The 18,782-nt window shown below is 46.3% G+C and overlaps 2 protein-coding genes across 2 annotated transcripts in view; both read right to left on the reverse strand.

Annotated features, from left to right (window-relative positions):
* The window catches only part of LOC146423152 (disks large homolog 4-like), a 16,224-nt gene extending 1,246 nt beyond the window's left edge, over window positions 1-14,978 (reverse strand). The window contains exons 1-7 of the mRNA XM_085045051.1: window positions 14,962-14,978; window positions 13,472-13,641; window positions 10,769-10,905; window positions 9,471-9,609; window positions 4,805-4,943; window positions 2,680-2,836; window positions 1,174-1,322 (exon numbers count right to left, since the gene is read on the reverse strand). Of these exons, the coding sequence (XP_084901177.1) occupies window positions 1,174-1,322; window positions 2,680-2,836; window positions 4,805-4,943; window positions 9,471-9,609; window positions 10,769-10,905; window positions 13,472-13,532 (782 nt within the window). The 5' untranslated portion in view covers window positions 13,533-13,641; window positions 14,962-14,978. The remainder of the gene's footprint in view (window positions 1-1,173; window positions 1,323-2,679; window positions 2,837-4,804; window positions 4,944-9,470; window positions 9,610-10,768; window positions 10,906-13,471; window positions 13,642-14,961) is intronic.
* Window positions 1-18,782, reverse strand: part of LOC146423151 (disks large homolog 4-like) — a 52,686-nt gene that overhangs the window by 16,191 nt on the left and 17,713 nt on the right. Inside the window, exon 5 of the mRNA XM_085045079.1 lies at window positions 16,426-16,550. Coding sequence (XP_084901205.1) covers window positions 16,426-16,550 — 125 coding nt within the window. The remainder of the gene's footprint in view (window positions 1-16,425; window positions 16,551-18,782) is intronic.

The following is an 18,782-nucleotide window of genomic DNA, read 5'->3' on the forward strand; positions in this document are numbered from 1 at the left end:
GACATTTTTTGGGATAATTTCAGGATAATTTTGGGATAATTTCAGGATATTTTCAGGATATTTTCAGGATATTTTCAGGATACTTTTAGGATATTTTTGGGATATTTTTGGGGTGATTTTGGGGTATTTTGAGGCGACTTAAAGGTGATTTTTAGGGTAATTTCAGGGCATTTCAAGGCGATTTTGGGGTAATTTTTTGAGCTATTTTAGGGATATTTTTTGGGATAATTTCAGGATATTTTCAGGATAATTTCAGGATATTTCAGGGATATTTTTGGGGTGATTTTGGGGTGTTTTGGGGTCACCTTCAGGCTGTACTGAGCCACGATGGTCACTGACTGCCCTGCTGGGGACATTTTGGGGACATTTTTTGGGATAATTTCAGGATAATTTCAGGACAATTTCAGGATATTTTTTGGATATTTTAGGGCCATTTTGGGGTCATTTTTCAGGATATTTTCAGCATATTTTAAGAATATTTTAGGGATATTTTTGGGATATTTTAGGGCTATTTTGGGGTCATTTTGAGGCAATTTTGGGGTAATTTTTCGGGATAATTTCAGGATAATTTCAGGATAATTTCAGGATATTTTGGGGACATTTTGGGGACATTTTTGGGACATTTTTAGGATATTTCTGGGGTCACCTTCAGGCCTGTACTGAGCCACGATGGTCACTGACTGCCCTGCTGGGGACATTTTGGGGACATTTTTTGGGACATTTTTGGGATATTTTCAGGATAATTTCAGGATATTTTCAGCATATTTTTGGGATATTTTTGGGGTGATTTTGGGATATTTTGAGGTGATTTAAAGGTGATTTTTAGGGTAATTTCAGGGCATTTCAAGGCGATTTTGGGGTCATTTTTTGAGATATTTTAGGGACATTTTTTGGGATAACTTCAGGATATTTTCAGGATAATTTCAGGATATTTTCAGGACATTTTAGGGATATTTTGGGGATATTTTGGGGATATTTTTGGGATATTTTAGGGCTATTTTGGGGTCATTTTGAGGCAATTTTGGGGCCATTCTGGGACCTTTTTTGGGTCATTTTTTGACCATTTTGGGGTAATTTTGGGGTCATTTTTTGAGCTATTTTAGGGTTATTTTGGGGATATTTTCAGGATATTTTGGTGACATTTTCAGGATATTTTTGGGATATTTTAGGGACATTTCAGGGATATTTTTGGGGTGATTTTGGGGTGTTTTGGGGTCACCTTCAGGCCTGTACTGAGCCACGATGGTCACTGACTGCCCAGCGTTCTTCAGCGCCAAAGCTGCTTGTTCGTGAGTCGCGCCGCGGAGATCAACCCCGTTCACCTGGGTGGGGACATTGGGGACATTTGGGGATATTTGGGGACATTTGGGGACATTGGGGAACATTTTGGGATATTTAGGGATGAGGAGGGATGAGGAGGGATGGAGAAAATGGGAAAAAATGGGGAAAAAAATTGAAAAAATGGGGAAAAGTAAGGAAAAAAAGGGGAAAATGTGACTTTTGGGGACAATTTGGGGACATTTAGGGACAGTTGGGGACGTTGGGGACAGTTGGGGACATTTGGGGACATTTTGGGATATTTAGGGATGAGGAGGGATGGAGAAAATGGGGAAAAGGGGGAAAAAAGGGGAAAAAATGGAGAAAAATGGGGGAAAATTGGGGGAAAATTGGGAAAAAAAGTGGGAAAATGGACTTTTGGGGACATTTGGGGACATTTTTGGGATTTTTGGGACATTTAGGATGTTTAGAGATGTTTAAGGATGAGGAGGGATGAGGAGGGATGGAGAAAATGGGAAAAAATGGGGAAAATTGGGGGAAAAAAATGAGAAAATGGGGAAAAATTAGGAAAAAAAGGGGAAAAATGTGACTCTGGGGACATTTGGGGACATTTGGGGACAATTTGGGGATATTTGGGGACATTTGGGGACAGTTGGGGACAGTTGGGGACATTTTGGGGACAATCTGGACTTCTCAGCATGGTGAGAATAATGACAATAACGTCAAAAAATCCCCAAAAAATTCAGAAAAAATTCTAAAAAAAATCGAAAAAAAATCCCCAAAAAATCCCAAAAAATCCCCAAAAATCCCCAGCTGTCCCCAGCTGTCCCCAGTTGTCCCCAGCTGTCCCCAGGTGTCCCCAGGTGTCCCCAAGGCACCGAGAGGATCTGCTCTCCCTTCCTGAGCTCCCCGCTGAGGTCGGCAGGGTGAAGGAGATGAAGATTCCCCAAAAAACACCCAAAAATCCCCAAATTTCGCCATTTTCCCACCATTTCCAATGTCCCCAAAGTGTCCTCGATGTCCCCAAGGGGTTGTGACATTTTGGGGACAATCTGGACTTCTCAGCATGGTGAGGATGACGATGATGATGTCAAAAAAACCCCAAAAAATTCAGAAAAAATTTTTTAAAAAAATCGAAAAAAAATCGAAAAAAAATCCAAAAAAATTCCCAGATGTCCCCAGGTGTCCCCAAGGGGTTGTGACACTCTGGGGACAATCTGGACTTCTCAGCATGGTGAGGATGATGACGATGACATCAAAAAATATCGAAAAAAAATTGAAAAAAATTCAAAAAAAATCGAAAAAAATAGAAAAAAAATCGAAAAAAAATCCCAAAAAATCCCAAAAAATCCCAAAAAATTCCCAAACATCCCCAAACGTCCCCAGATGTCCCCAACGCACCGAGAGGATCTGGTCTCCCTTCCTGAGCTCCCCGCTGAGGTCGGCAGGCCCCCCGGCCAGGATGAAGGAGATGAAGATTCCTTCGCCATCCTCGCCGCCAACGATGTTGAATCCCAGCCCGGTGGAGCCGCGGGGAATGACGATGCGCCGAGGCTCCCTGGGGACATTGGGGACAGTTAGGGACAGTTAGGGACATTGAGAGGAGTTGGGGGAAAGCTGGGAGAAGTTGGAGAAAAAAAAACGAGGAAAATCGGTGAAAAAATGGGGAAAAAATGAGGAAAAATGGGGAAAAAATGAAGAAAAAAGGGAGATTTGGGGAGATTTGGGGACATTTGGGGGATTTGGGGACATTTGGGACAATTGGGAACATTGGGGTTATGGAGGGAAACAGGGGAAAATGGGATATTTGGGGACATTTGGGGACACTGGGGACAATCCCAGCCCGGTGGAGCTGTGGGGATGACGATGCGCCGAGGCTCCCTGGTTGGGGACAATTTGGGGACAGTTAGGGACAGTTTGGGACATTGTTTGGGGGATTTGGGGGGATTGGGGAAAAAAAAACGGGGAAAATTGGTGAAGAAATGGGGAAAAATGAGGGAAAAAAGGGAGAAACTGAAGAAAAAAGGGAGATTTGGGGGATTTGGGGACATTTGGGGGTTGGGGACACTTTAGGACATTTAGGGACATTGAGAGGAGTTGGGGGACAGTTGGGAGAAGTTGGGGAAAAAAAATGGGGAAAATTGGTGAAAAAATGGGGAAAAAATGAGGAAAAAAGGGAGATTTGGGGGATTTGGGGACATTTGGGGGACATTGGGATTATTGAGGGAAATGGAGAGAAAATGGGGGAAAAATGGGGGAAAGGGAAAATTTGGGGATTGGGACATTTGGGGACATTGTGTGAAATGGGAAAAATGGGGGAAAAAATCGGAAAAAAATCGTGGCAAAAAATGGCAAAAAAGTGGGGAAAAATTGGAAAAAATTGGGGAAAAAGTGACACTTGGGGACACTTGGGGACACAGGTGACACTGTGACCCACCTGGGGACATTGGGGACATTGAGGAAAATGGGAAAATTGGAAAAAAAATAGAAAAATGGAGAAAAAAAAGATAAAAAATCAGAAAAAAATGGGAAAAAATGGGAAAAAATCAGAAAAAATCGGGGGAAAAGGGACAAAGTGCCACTTGGGGACACAGGTGACACAGGTGACACTGGGACCCACCTGGGGACAGTGGGGACATTGAAGGAAATGGGAAAATGGGAAAAAAGGGCAAAAACAGGGAAAAAATAGAGAAAAAATCAGAAAAAAATGGGAAAAAATCAGAAAAAAAGGGAGATTTGGGGACACTTGGGGACATTGGGGACAGGTTGGGGACACTTTAGGACATTTAGGGACATTGAGAGGAGTTGGGGGACAGTTGGGAGAAGTTGGGGAAAAAAAATGGGGAAAATTGGTGAAAAAATGGGGAAAAATGAAGAAAAAAGGGAGATTTGGGGACATTGGGGACATGATTTGGGGTTGGGGACATTGGGGACATTGGGGACATTGGGATTATTGAGGGAAATGGAGAGAAAATGGGGGAAAAATAGGGGAAAGGGAAAAAGGGACATTTGGGGACATTGTGTGAAATGGGAAAAATGGGGGAAAAAATCAGAAAAAAACGGCAAAAAATGGCAAAAAAGTGGGGAAAAATTGGAAAAAATTGGGGAAAAAGTGACACTTGGGGACACCTGGGGACACAGGTGACACTGTGACCCACCTGGGGACATTGGGGACATTGAGGAAAATGGGAAAATTGGAAAAAAAATAAAAAAATGGAGAAAAAAAAGATAAAAAATCAGAAAAAAATGGGAAAAAATGGGAAAAAAAATCAGAAAAAATCGGGGAAAAAGGGACAAAGTGCCACTTGGGGACACAGGTGACACAGGTGACACTGGGACCCACCTGGGGACAGTGGGGACATCAAGGAAAATGGGAAAAATGGGAAAAAAGGACAAAAACAGGGGAAAAATAGAGAAAAAATCAGAAAAAATGGGAAAAAATCAGAAAAAAATGGGAAAAAATCCTGAAAACAGGGACACAGGTGCCAGAGGTGACAGAGGTGACCCAGGTGCCACCATGACCCACCTGGGGACGTCGTCGTCGGGCAGCAGCTCCTTGGGCCCGGGCGAGAAGCGGCGCGGCGAGGTTGGGGTTAATGCCGGAGGGAACTCAGAGCTCAGGAAGCTCTGCGGGGGAAGCTCCGAGTCCAGGTGGGCTGAGTAGGCTGGGGACAGTTGGGGACATTGGGGACATTAGTGGGGACACTGGGGACACTGGGGACATTGAGGGGATTGAGGGGATTTGGGGGATTTGGGGACATTGGGGACATTAGTGGGGATTTGGGAACTCCGAGCTCAGGAAGCTCTGCGGGGGAAGCTCCGAGTCCAGGTGAGCTGAGTAGGCTGGGGACATTGGGGACAGTTGGGGACATTAGTGGGGACAGCAGGGACACTGGGGACATCAGGGGACATCAGGGACATCGAGGGGATTGAGGGGATTTGGGGGATTTGGGGGATTTGGGGACATTTGGGGACATTAGTGGGGATTTGGGGACTCAGAGCTCAGGAAGCTCTGCGGGGGAAGCTCTGAGTCCAGGTGAGCTGAGTAGGCTGGGGACAGGTGGGGACATTGGGGACATTAGTGGGGACATTGGGGACATCAGGGACATCGAGGGGATTGAGGGGATTTGGGGGATTTGGGACATTTGGGGACATCAGTGGGGATTTGGGAACTCCGAGCTCAGGAAGCTCTGCGGGGGAAGCTCCGAGTCCAGGTGAGCTGAGTAGGCTGGGGACAGTTGGGGACAGTTGGGGACATTAGTGGGGACACTGGGGATATCAGGGACATCGAGGGGATTGAGGGGATTGAGGGGATTTGGGGGATTTGGGGACATTGGTGGGGATTTGGGGACTCAGAGCTCAGGAAGCTCTGTGGGGGAAGCTCCGAGTCCAGGTGGGCTGAGTAGGCTGGGGACAGAGGGGACAGTTGGGGACATTAGTGGGGACTTGGGGACATCAGGGACATTGAGGGGATTTGGGGGATTTGGGGGATTTGGGGACATTAGTGGGGATTTGGGAACTCCGAGCTCAGGAAGCTCTGCGGGGGAAGCTCCGAGTCCAGGTGAGCTGAGTAGGCTGGGGACATTGGGGACATTGGGGACATTAGTGGGGACTTGGGGACATTGGGGACAGCAGGGACATTGAGGGGATTTGGGGGATTTGGGGACATCAGTGGGGATTTGGGAACTCCGAGCTCAGGAAGCTCTGCGGGGGAAGCTCCGAGTCCAGGTGAGCTGAGTAGGCTGGGGACAGCAGGGGACAGTTGGGGACATTAATGGGGACACTGGGGACAGCAGGGACATTGAGGGGATTGAGCGGATTTGGTGACATTTGGGGACATTTGGAGATATTGGGGATATTTGGGGATATTGGAGATATTTGGGGACATTGGTGGGGACATTAGTGGGGACTTGGGGACACTGGGGACAGTGGGGACAGTGATGGAGACCTTAATGGGGACGTTAGTGGGGACATTGGGGACATTGGGGACATTAATGGGGACACTGGGGACATCAGGGGATATCAGGGACATTGAGGGGATTGAGGGGATTTGGGGACATTTGGGGACATTGAGGATATTTGGGGACAAAAAGACAAAAATGGACATTTGGGGACATTAGTGGGGACTTGGGGACATCAGGGACATTAGTGGGGACAGCAGGGGACAGTGGGGACATCAGAGACATTGAGGGGATTGAGGGGATTTGGGGACATTTGGGGACATTGAGGATATTTGGGGATAAAAATGGACATTTGGGACTTTTCAGGTCATTTGAGATATCGAGGGGATTTGGGGATATTGAGGACATTGGGGACATTTGGGGACATTGGAGATATTTGGGGACAGTGGGGACATTGAGGGGATTGAGGGGATTTGGGGACATTGGGGACAATGACAAGGACAGGGAGGTCCAATCACCAATGTCCCTCCCCAACCCCTAATGTCCCCAAATGTCCCCAAAATCCCTCAATGTCCCCAAAATCCCCAATGTCCCCAAATCGCCAAAAATCACAAAAAATCCCCCAAAATTGCCCCAAATCCCAACAAGATCTCAGTGTCCCCAATGTCCCCAAACGTCCCAAAATCCTCCCAATGTCCCCAATGTCCCCAAATATCCCAAAAACTCCTCAATGTCCCCAACGTCCCCTTTAACCCCAATGTCCCCAAATCACCAAAAACCTCAAAAAATCATTAAAAAATCCCCAAAAATCCCCCAAAAACCTCCAAATGTTAATGTCCCCAATGTCCCTGATGTCCCCAAATGTCCCCAAATCCTCCCAATGTCCCCAATGACCCCAATGGCCCTTTTAACCCCTTCAACCCCAATGTCCCCAATGTCCCCAAATCCCCAAAACCCATTCAAAAATCGCCAAAATCCCCCAAAAAATCCCAACAAAACCCCACTGTCCCCAATGTCCCCAGTGTCCCCAGTGTCCCCAGTGTCCCCAGAGTCCCTCACATCTGGTGACATCAGGGTAGGTGTCCCCCAGGCCGGTGACAGTGACAGAGGTGTCCCCAAATCCCCAAAAACCATTAAAAAATCGCCAAAATCCCTCAAAAAATCCAAAAAAATCACAAAAATTCCCAACAAAACCCCATTGTCCCCACTGTCCCCGATGTCCCCAGTGTCCCCTGTGTCCCTCACATCTGGTGACATCAGGGTAGGTGTCCCCCAGGCCGGTGACAGTGACAGAGCCAGTGTCCCCAAACCCCCAAAAACCGTTAAAAAATCGCCAAAATCCCCCAAAAAATCCCCAAAATTTTGTGTGTTGTGTTGTGTTTGGTGTGGGTGGTGTGGGGTGGTGGGGTGTGTTTGTGTCACAAAAAATCCCTTGTTGTGTGTTGTGTTGTTTTTGTGTTTTTTTGTTTTTGTTAAAAAACCCCAAAAAATCCCAACAAAACCCCACTGTCCCCAGTGTCCCCAGAGTCCCTCACATCCGGTGACATCAGGGTAGGTGTCCCCCAGGCCGGTGACAGTGACAGAGGTGTCCCCAAATCCCCAAAAACCGTTAAAAAATCACCAAAAAATCCCAAAAAATCCCAAAAAATCCCAAAAATTCCCAACAAAACCCCGCTGTCCCCAATGTCCCCAGTGTCCCCAGTGTCCCCAGTGTCCCCAGAGTCCCTCACATCCGGTGACGTCGGGGTAGGTGTCCCCCAGGCCGGTGACAGTGACAGAGGTGTCCCCAAATCCCCAAAACCCATTAAAAATCGCCAAAATTCCCCCAAAATCCCAAAAAATCCCAAAAAATCCCAAAAATTCCCAACAAAACCCCACTGTCCCCGCTGTCCCCACTGTCCCCACTGTCCCCAGAGTCCCTCACATCCGGTGACATCGGGGTAGGTGTCCCCCAGGCCGGTGACAGTGACAGAGGTGTCCCCAAACACCCAAAACCCATTAAAAATCGCCAAAATCCGCAAAAAAATCCCCAAAAATCACAAAAAATCCCAAAAAATCCCAACAAAACCCCACTGTCCCCACTGTCCCCACTGTCCTCAATGTCCCCTGTGTCCCTCACATCCGGTGACATCGGGGTAGGTGTCCCCCAGGCCGGTGACAGTGACAGAGGTGTCCCCAAACCCCCAAAAACCGTTTAAAAATCGCCAAAAATCCCAAAAAAATCACAAAAAATCACAAAAATTCCCAACAAAACCCCACTGTCCCCAGTGTCCCCAATGTCCCCTGTGTCCCTCACATCCGGTGACGTCGGGGTAGGTGTCCCCCAGGCCGGTGACAGTGACAGAGGTGTCCCCAAACCCCCAAAACCCATTAAAAATCACCAAAATCCCCAAAAAAATCCCAAAAAATCCCAAAAAATCCCAAAAATTCCCAACAAAACCCCACTGTCCCTGATGTCCCCAGTGTCCCCAGTGTCCCCAGAGTCCCTCACATCCGGTGACGTCGGGGTAGGTGTCCCCCAGGCCGGTGACAGTGACAGAGCCAATGTCCCCAAATCCCCAAAATCCATTAAAAATCGCCAAAATTCCCCAAAAAATCCCAAAAAATCCCAAAAAATCACAAAAAATCCCAACAAAACCCCACTGTCCCCAACGTCCCCAGTGTCCCCAGTGTCCCCAGTGTCCCCAGTGTCCCCTGTGTCCCTCACATCCAGTGACATCAGGGTAGGTGTCCCCCAGGCCGGTGACAGTGACAGAGGTGTCCCCAAACCCCCAAAACCCATTAAAAAATCGCCAAAATTCCCCCAAAAATCCCAAAAAATCCCAAAAAATCCCAAAAATTCCCACCAAAACCCCACTGTCCCCGCTGTCCCCACTGTCCCCAGTGTCCCCTGTGTCCCTCACATCTGGTGACATCGGGGTAGGTGTCCCCCAGGCCGGTGACAGTGACAGAGGTGTCCCCAAATCCCCAAAACCCGTTAAAAAATCGCCAAAAATCCCCCAAAAAATCCCAAAAAATCACAAAAATTCCCAACAAAACCCCACTGTCCCCAATGTCCCCAGTGTCCCCAACATCCCCAATGTCCCCCAATGTCCCCAAATATCCCAAAAACTCCTCAACGTCCCCAATGTCCCCTTTAACCCCTTCAACCCCAATGTCCCCAAACCCCCAAAAACCTGTTAAAAAATCACCAAAAAATCCAAAAAAATCCCAAAAAATCCCAAAAAATCCCAACAAAACCCCACTGTCCCCGCTGTCCCCAGTGTCCCCAGTGTCCCCAGAGTCCCTCACATCCGGTGACGTCGGGGTAGGTGTCCCCCAGGCCGGTGACAGTGGCCTTGGCCACCCGCAGGTAAACCACGTCGTAGGTGTTCTTCAGAGCTGCCACTGCGTCCTCGTGCATCACGTCCTCCAGGCTGACGTTGTTCACCTGGGTTTGGGGACAGCAGGGGACATTGGGGACATCAGGGACATCAGGGGAACTTGGGGGATTGGGGAGGTTTGGGATATTTGGGGACATTTTGGGATAAAAAGGGACATTTGGGGACATTGATGGGAATTGTGCATCACGTCCTCCAGGCTGACGTTGTTCACCTGATGGGGACAGCAGGGGACATTGGGGACATTGGGGACATCTGGGATATCACAGGGATTTGGGGACATCAGGGGGATTTGGGATATTTGGGATATTTTGAGTTATTTAGGATAAAAGGGACATTTGGGGACATTGATGGGAATTGTGCTTCACGTCCTCCAGGCTGACGCTGTTCACCTGGTGGGGACATTTGGGGACATTTGGGGACATTGGGGACATCTGGGGACATCCCAGGGGTTTGGGGACATTGAGGGGATTTGGGGGATTGGGGAGGTTTGGGATATTTGGGATAAAAGGGACATTTGGGGACATTAATGGGAATTGTGCATCACGTCCTCCAGGCTGACGTTGTTCACCTGGTTGGGGACAGTTGGGGACATTTGGGGACATTTGGGGACATTTGGGGACATTGGGGACATCAAGGGACATCACAGGGATTTGGGGACATTGGGGACTTTGGGATATTTGGGATATTTTGGGATATTTAGGATAAAAGGGACATTTGGGGACATTGATGGGAATTGTGCATCACGTCCTCCAGGCTCATGTTGTTCACCTGGGTTGGGGACATTTGGGGACATTTGGGGACATTGGGGACATTGGGGACATTGGGGTTGGGGTGGGGTTTGGGGGTTTGGGGTTTGGGTTTTGGGTGGGGACATTGGGGACATTTGGGGACATTTGGGGACATGGGTTTGGGGACATTGAGGGTTTGGGGGTTTTGGGTTTTGGGTGGGACATTTGGGGATAGTTGGGGACATTGGGGACATTAATGGGGACATTGGGGACAGAGGATTTAGGGACACACAGGCACAAGGAGGGGACATGGGGACAGCAGTGCCACCAGCCCACCCCAACCCATAACGTCCCTGATGTCCCCAAATCCCCCCGATGTCCCCAGGTGTCCCCTGGATGTCCCCAGTGTCCCCAGTGATGTCCCCAGTGTCCCCAGGTGTCCCCATTAATGTCCCCAGGTGTCCCCAGTGTCACTCACCGCCAGGATCTTGTCCCCAACCTGCAGCCGGCCGTCCTTGTGCGCCGCGCCGCCCTCGATCACCTTGGTGACGTAGATGCTGTTGTCACCTGGGATGTGCTGATTGCCAACCCCCCCGGCGATGCTGAACCCGAGACCTGGGGACATTGGGGACATCTGTGTCACCTGTGTGTCACCTGTGTCACCTGTGTGACCTGTGTGAGCCTCAGTGTCATCAGTGTGACCTCAGTGTCACTGGTGTCACCATTGTCACCTGGGATGTGCTGATTGCCAACCCCCCCGGCGATGCTGAAACCTAAACCTGGGAGGGGACACCTGTGTCACCTGTGTGACCCTCAGTGTCACCTGAATAACCTGCATTGTCACCTGTGCAATCCCCATTGTCATCTGTATAACCTCAGTGTCACTGGTGTCACCATTGTCACCTGGGATGTGCTGATTGCCAACGCCACCCGCGATGCTGAACCCGAGACCTGGGGACAGCAATGTCACCTGTGTGTCACCTGTGTCACCTGTGTGTCACCTGTGTGTCACCTGTATAACCTCAGTGTCACTGGTGTCACCATTGTCACCTGGGATGTGCTGGTTGCCAACCCCCCCGGCGATGCTGAACCCGAGACCTGGGGACATTGGGGACATCTGTGTCACCTGTGTGATCTGTGTGATTTGTTGTGTGTTGTTGTTTGGTTTTGTGTGGTGTGTTGTTGGGTGTGTGGTTGGTGTTGTGTTGGGGTTGGGGTTGTGTTGGTGTTGTGTGTTGTGTGTGTGTTGGTGTTTGTTGGGTGTGTGTTGGGGTGTGGGTGGGGGTGTTGTGTGTTGTGTGTTGTGTGTTTGTTGTGTGTGTGTTGTGTTGTGTTGGTGTTTGTTGGGTGTGTGTTGGTGTTGTGCCCGAGACCTGGGGACAGCAATGTCACCTGTGTGTCACCTGTGTCACCTGGTGCCTCCTGTGTCACCTGTGCAATCCCCATTGTCATCAGTATAACCTCAGTGTCACTGGTGTCACCATTGTCACCTGGGATGTGCTGGTTGCCAACGCCACCTGCTATGCTGAACCCGAGACCTGGGGACAGCAATGTCACCTGTGTCACCTGTGTGATCTGTGTGACCTCCTGTGTCACCTGTGCAATCCCCATTGTCATCAGTGTAACCTCAGTGTCACTGGTGTCACCATTGTCACCTGGGATGTGCTGATTGCCAACGCCACCCGCTATGCTGAACCCGAGACCTGGGAGGGGACACCTGTGTCACCTGTGTCACCTGAATAACCTGCATTGTCACCTGTGTGTGACCTGTGTGAGCCTCAGTGTCATCAGTGTAAGCTCAGTGTCACTGGTGTCACCATTGTCACCTGGGATGTGCTGGTTGCCAACGCCACCTGCTATGCTGAACCCGAGACCTGGGGACATTGGGGACATCTGTGTCACCTGTGTGTCACCTGTGTGTCACCTGTGTCACCTGTGTGAGCCTCAGTGTCATCAGTGTGACCTCAGTGTCACAGGTGTCACCATTGTCACCTGGGATGTGCTGGTTGGTGTTGTGGGTGGGGGGGTGTGTTGTGTGTTGTGTTGGTGTTGTGTTGTGTTTGTTGTGTGTGTGTTGGTGTTTGTTGGGTGTGTGGTTGGTGTTGTGGGTGGGGGTGTTGTGTTAATCCTAAACCTGGGGACACCGGAGACACCTGTGTGACCTCATTGTCACCTGTGTCACCTCCTGTGTCACCTGTGTGAGCTCAGTGTCACCTCAGTGTCACCTCAGTGCCACCTCCCTGTGTGACCCTCAATGTCACCTGTGTCACCTCCCTGTGTGACCTCAGTGTCACCTCAGTGTCACCTGTGTGACCTCAGTGTCACCTGTGTGACCTCAGTGTCACCTGTGTCACCTTCACTCTCACGTCAGTGTCACCTGTGTCACCTCAGTGTCACCTCAGTGTCACCTGTGTCACCTCACTGTCACCTCAATGTCACCTCAGTGTCACCTCCATGTCACCTTCACTCTCACCTCAGTGTCACCTCAGTGCCACCTCAGTGTCACCTGTCCCTGGCTATTCCTCCACTGTCACCAGCTGTTCCCAAATTTGGGTTTCCCAGGTGGATTTTGGGGTGAATTTCATGGATTTCAGTGCAGATTTTTTGGGGTTTTTTTGTTCCTGGATGGATTTTTTTGGGGATTTTGGGAATTTTTGGGATCCCCAGGTAGATTTTGGGGTGGATTTTGGGAATTTTGGGTTCCCAGGTGGATTTTGGTGTGAATTTCATCAATTTTGGTGCAAATTTCACCTTTGGGTTGGTGGTTTTGGGTGTTTGTTTGTGTTTTTTGGGTTTTTTTGTTTGGTGGTTTTTTTGGGGTTTTGGGTTTTGGGTGGTGTTTTGGGGTGGTTTGGTTTTGGGTTGGTGGTTTTGGTGTGTTTTTTGGTGTTTTATTTCACCCTAAATTTTTGGGGTTTTTTTGTTCCTGGACTGATTTTTTTTGGGGATTTTAGGAATTTTGGGATTCCCAGCTGGATTTTGGGTTTCCTTCTGTTGATTTTGCAAATCCCAGGTGAATCCTGGGGTAACTTTGGTCTCCCAAGGTGGATTTTGGTGTTTGGTGCAAATTTCACCGATTTTGGTGCAGATTTCACCTATTTCACCCTAAATTTTTGCCGTTTTTTTGTTCCTGGATGGATTTTTTTGGGGTTTTTTTTGGGATTTTGGGATTTTTGGGTACCTTTGGGCCCTTTGATGAGCTTGACCTCGACGATCCTCTCGGCTGGCACTTTCCTCCTCATCACATAGAGTCTGACCACAGCTCCAGCCTCCTTCAGAGCCTCGACGGCCGCAGAGTGAGGAACCTCGCGGACATCGGCCTCGTTCACAAACAGAATGCTGTCGTTTACTCTGGAAAAAATGAAAATAAATTGGGAATTTTGGGATATTTGGGGGAAAATCTGGAATTTGTGGGAGTTTGGAGTGGTTTTGAGGTGATTTCAGGCAGTTTTGGGGTGATTTTCAGGGGTTTTGAGGCTGTTTTTTGTTGGTTTTTGGCCTCGTTCACAAACAAAATGCTGTCGTTTACTCTGAAAAAAACAGAAAAAATTGTATTTTAGGAAAAATTTGGGATTTTTTGGTAATTTCTGGGAGTTTGGAGTGGTTTTGAGGCTGTTTTGGGGTAGATTTGGGCTGATTTTGGGCCATTTTAGAGCAGATTTGGGGTGTTTTGGGGAACCTCGCGGACATCGGCCTCGTTCACAAACAGAATGCTGTCATTTACTCTGAAAAAAACAGAAAAAATGGGAAATTTTGGGAAAATTCTGGAATTTCTGAACATTTGGAGTGGTTTTGGGGTTGTTTTGGGGTTGTTTTGGGGTGATTTTCAGGGGTTTTGAGGCTGTTTTTGTTGGTTTTTGGCCTCGTTCACAAACAGGATGCTGTCATTTCCTCTGAAAAACTGGAATTTTGGGAAAATTCAGGGAAATTCTGGAATTTCTGGGAGTTTGGAGTCGATTGGAGGCAGTTTTGGGGCTGTTTTGGGCTGATTTTGGGGTGTTTTGGGGTGTTTTGAGGAACCTCGCGGACATCAGCCTCGTTCACAAACAAAATGCTGTCATTTACTCTGGAAAAAACAGAAAAAATCGGGAATTTTGGGAAAATTCAGGGAAATTCTGGAATTTCTGGGAGTTTGGGGTCAATTGGAGGCTGTTTTGGGGTGATTTTGGGCTGTTTTGGGGTGATTTGGAGGCTGTTTTTTGTTGTTTTTTGGCCTCGTTCACAAACAAAATGCTGTTGTTTACTCTGGAAAATACAAAAAAAATCGGGAATTTTGGGATATTTGGGGGAAAATCTGGAGTTTCTGAGCATTTGGAGTGGTTTTGGGGATGTTTTGGGGTGATTTTTGGGGATTTTGAGGCTGTTTTGGGGCTGTTTTGGACTGATTTTGGGCTGGTTTGGGGTGAATTGGGGTGATTTTGAGGCTGTTTTTTGTTGGTTTTTGGGTTTTTCGGGTGGTTTTTGGGGTTTTTTGGGGTGATTTCCATTTTTGGGGTGTTTTTTGGGGAATTTCAGAGATCTTGGGCTGCTTTTGTGGTTTTTTGCATTTCTAGCAGAATTTTGGGGAATTTGGGAAATTTTTGAGGTTCTGGGGATTTTTGGGTGTTTGGGTGGTTTTGGGTTTTTTGGGGTGATTTTCAGTTTTGGGGTGTTTTTTGGGGAATTCCTCACCTGAGCCTCCCATCCTGGGCTGCTTTGGGTGGATTTTGGTGTTTTTAATGGTTTTTTCAGTGAACTTTGGGTGTTTTTCAGTGGATTTTAGTGTTTTTCAGGTGGTTTTTGGGGTTTTTTGGGTGTTTTTTAGGGTTTTCTGGGTGGTTTTTGGGTTTTTTTGGGGTGCTGAATCCACTTTTGGGGTGATTTTTGGGGAATTCCTCACCTGAGCCTCCCATCCTGGGCTGCTTTGGGTGGATTTTGGGGTTTTTTATGGTTTTTTCAGTAGATTTTGGGTGTTTTTCAGTGGATTTTTGGGTTTTCTGGGTGAATTTAGGGGTTTTCTGGGTGGTTTTTGGGGTTTTTTGGGGTCCTGAATCCATTTTTGGGGTGATTTTTTGGGATTTCCTCACCTGAGCCTCCCATCCTGGGCTGCTTTTGGGGTTTTTTTTGCTGTTTCTGGAAAGAAATTTGGGAAAATTCAGGAAATTCTGGGTGAGTTTGGGTGGTTTTGAGGGTTTTGGACTGATTTTGGGCTGTTTTGGGGTGATGGGTGATTTTGATGCTGTTTTTGGGTTTTTGGCCTCCAAACAGAATGCTGTCGTTTACTCTGTCATTTCTAGCAGTTTTTTGGGTGAATTTTGGGTTTTTTGTGGTTTCTAGGGTGGATTTTAAGGTTTTCTGGGTGGTTTTTGGGGTTTTTTGGGGTGCTGAATCCATTTTTGGGGTGATTTTTTGGGATTTCCTCACCTGAGCCTCCCATCCTGGGCTGCTTTGGGGTTTTTGGTATTTTAGGGTTTTTTGTAGATTTTGGGGGTTTTTTCAGTGAACTTTGGGTGTTTTTCAGTGGATTTTAGGGTTTTTCAGGTGGTTTTTGGGGTTTTTTGGGGTCCTGAATCCATTTTTGGAGTGTTTTCTGGGGAATTCCTCACCTGAGCCTCCCATCCTGAGCTGCTTTGGGTGGATTTCGGGGTTTTTTATGGTTTTTTTAGTAGATTTTGGGCGTTTTTCAGTGGATTTTTGGGTTTTCTGGGTGTTTTTTGGGGTTTTTCAGGTGGTTTTTGGGGGTTTTGGGGTGCTGAATCCATATTTGGGGGGATTTTTGGGGAATTCCTCACCTGAGCCTCCCATCCTGGGCTGCTTTTGGGGTTTTTTTGTCATTTCTAGCAGTTTTTTGGGTGAATTTTGGGGTTTTTTGGGTGTTTTTCAGTGGATTTTAGGGTTTTTCAGGTGGTTTTTGGGGTTTTTTGGGGTGCTGAATCCATTTTTGGAGTGATTTTTTGGGATTTCCTCACCTGAGCCTCCCATCCTGGGCTGCTTTGGGTGGATTTTGGGGTTTTTTATGGTTTTTTCAGTAGATTTTGGGTGTTTTTCAGTGGATTTTGGGGTTTTCTGGGTGAATTTAGGGGTTTTCTGGGTGGTTTTTGGGGTTTTTTAGGGTGCTGAATCCAAATTTGGGGTGATTTTTTGGGAATTCCTCACCTGAGCCTCCCATCCTGGGCCGCAGCCCCGCCGGGGATGATTTTGGTGATGAAGATTCCTGGATCGTCGCCGACGTGAGGATTGTCAGTTCCCCCCGCGATGCTGAACCCCAAACCCGAGTTCCCCTGGGGAAAAACGGGATCCTCTGAGCCCCAAAATGACCCCAAAAACCCCAAAAAACACCCCAAAAAACCCCCAGGAAAATCCCATGGAGAAAACCCCAAAAAACCCTCAAAAAACTGCAAAAATCGCATTAAAAACACCAAAAAAATCACAATAAAAACCTTAAAAAATCCCACAAAAAACCCCAAAAAATCACACAAAAAACTCCATAAAACCTAAAAAAATCCTATTAAAGTCCCACTTTAAAAAATCCTAAATAAATCCATAAAGACCCCAAAAAGGGCATTTTTGGGTTGTCAGTTCCCCCGCGATGCTGAACCCCAAACCCGAGTTCCCCTGCAGGAAAATGGGATCCTCTGAGCTCCAAAATGACCCCAAAAACCCCAAAAAACACCCCAAAAACCCCCTAAAAAAAATCCCGTGGAGAAAACCCCAAAAAACCCTCAAAAAACTGCAAAAATCACATTAAAAACACCAAAAAATCACATAAAAAATGGAAAAAAAATCCAAAAAAACCCAAAAAATCACATAAAAACCCCCAAAAAATAACACAAAAAACTCCATAAAACCTGAAAAAAAATCCTATAAAGTCCCATTTAAAAAACCCCAAAATAAATCCATAAAGACCCCAAAAAAGGTAATTTTTGGGTTGTCAGTTCCCCCGCGATGCTGAACCCCAAACCCGAGTTCCCCTGGGGAAAAACGGGATCCTCTCAGCCCCAAAATGACCCCAAAAACCCAAAAAAACACCCCAAAAAACCCCCAGGAAAATCCCATGGAGAAAACCCCAAAAAACCCTCAAAAAACTGCAAAAATCGCATTAAAAACACCAAAAAAATCACAATAAAAACCTTGAAAAATCCCACAAAAAACCCCAAAAAATCACACAAAAAACTCCATAAAACCTAAAAAAATCCTGTTAAAAATCCCATTAAAAATTCCACAAAAGAAACCCAAAAAAACCCCAAAAAAGGTAATTTTTGGGTTGTCAGTTCCCCCCGCGATGCTGAACCCAAACCCGAGTTCCCCTGGGGAAAAACGGGATCCTCTGAGCTCCAAAATGACCCCAAAAACCCAAAAAACACCCCAAAAAACCCCCAGGAAAATCCCACTGAACAAAGCTGAAAAATTGCCAAAAAAATTACCAAAAAAGCAAAAAAATCGCATTAAAAACCTTAAAAAATCCCACAAAAAAACCCAAAAAATCACACAAAAAATCCCACAAAACCTAAAAAAATCCTATTAAAAATCCCATTAAAAATTTCCTAAACCCCAAAATTCCCAAAAAAATCAGAAAATGCCCCAAAAATTGCATTAAAAACATTTAAAATCGCATTAAAAAAACCCCAAAAAATCATAAAACTAAAAAAAAAATTTCACATGTCCCTAAAAATCCTCAAAAATCTCACAAAAACCCAAAAAAATTCCACAAAAAAACCCCAAAAAAATCCCACAGAAAATCCCAAATATTCCACAAAAAACCCCAAAAAATCCCACAAAAAAATCCAAAAAACTTCCAAAAAGTCCCACCAAAAAATCCCAAAAATAAAAAAAAAACCCCACAAAAACCCTAAAAAAATACCATAAAAATCCCAAAAAAATTCCACAAAAAAACCCAAAAAAATCCCACAAAAAATCCCAAAAATTCCACAAACGTCCCACAAAAAAAATCCCATAAAAAATAAAAAAAATTCCACAAAAAACCCAAAAAAATCCCACAAAAAAACCCCAAAATTCCACAAAAATCCCCTCCAAAAAATCCCACAAATATCCACAAAAATCCCACAAAAATCACCAAAAAATCCACAAAAAACCCCAAAAATCCACAAAAACCAAAAAAATCTCACAAAATCCAAAAATTCCACAAAAATCCCAAAAATCCATTAAAATCCCCAAAATCTCCAAAAATCAAAAAACCCCCAAAAATTCCACAAAAACCCAGAAAAAAATTCCACAAAAAATCCCCAAAATTCCACAAAAATCCCACAAAAAACCCACAAAAAATCCCATAAAAATCCCAAAAAAATCCACAAAAGAACCCCAAAAAATCCCACAAACTCCACAAAAATCCCACAAAAAAATCCCAAAAATCAAAAAAATCCCACAGAAAACCTAAAAAAAAATCCCACAAAAAACCCAAAAAATCCACAAAAAACCAAAAAAAAATCTCACAAAAAATCCAAAAAATTCCACAAAAAATCCCAAAAATCCCATTAAAAATCCCCAAAAAATCT

The sequence above is a fragment of the Lichenostomus cassidix genome, unplaced genomic scaffold (genome assembly GCF_008360975.1).
Source record: "Lichenostomus cassidix isolate B80296 unplaced genomic scaffold, HeHo_3.0 HiC_scaffold_34, whole genome shotgun sequence".
Taxonomy (NCBI): domain Eukaryota; kingdom Metazoa; phylum Chordata; class Aves; order Passeriformes; family Meliphagidae; genus Lichenostomus; species Lichenostomus cassidix.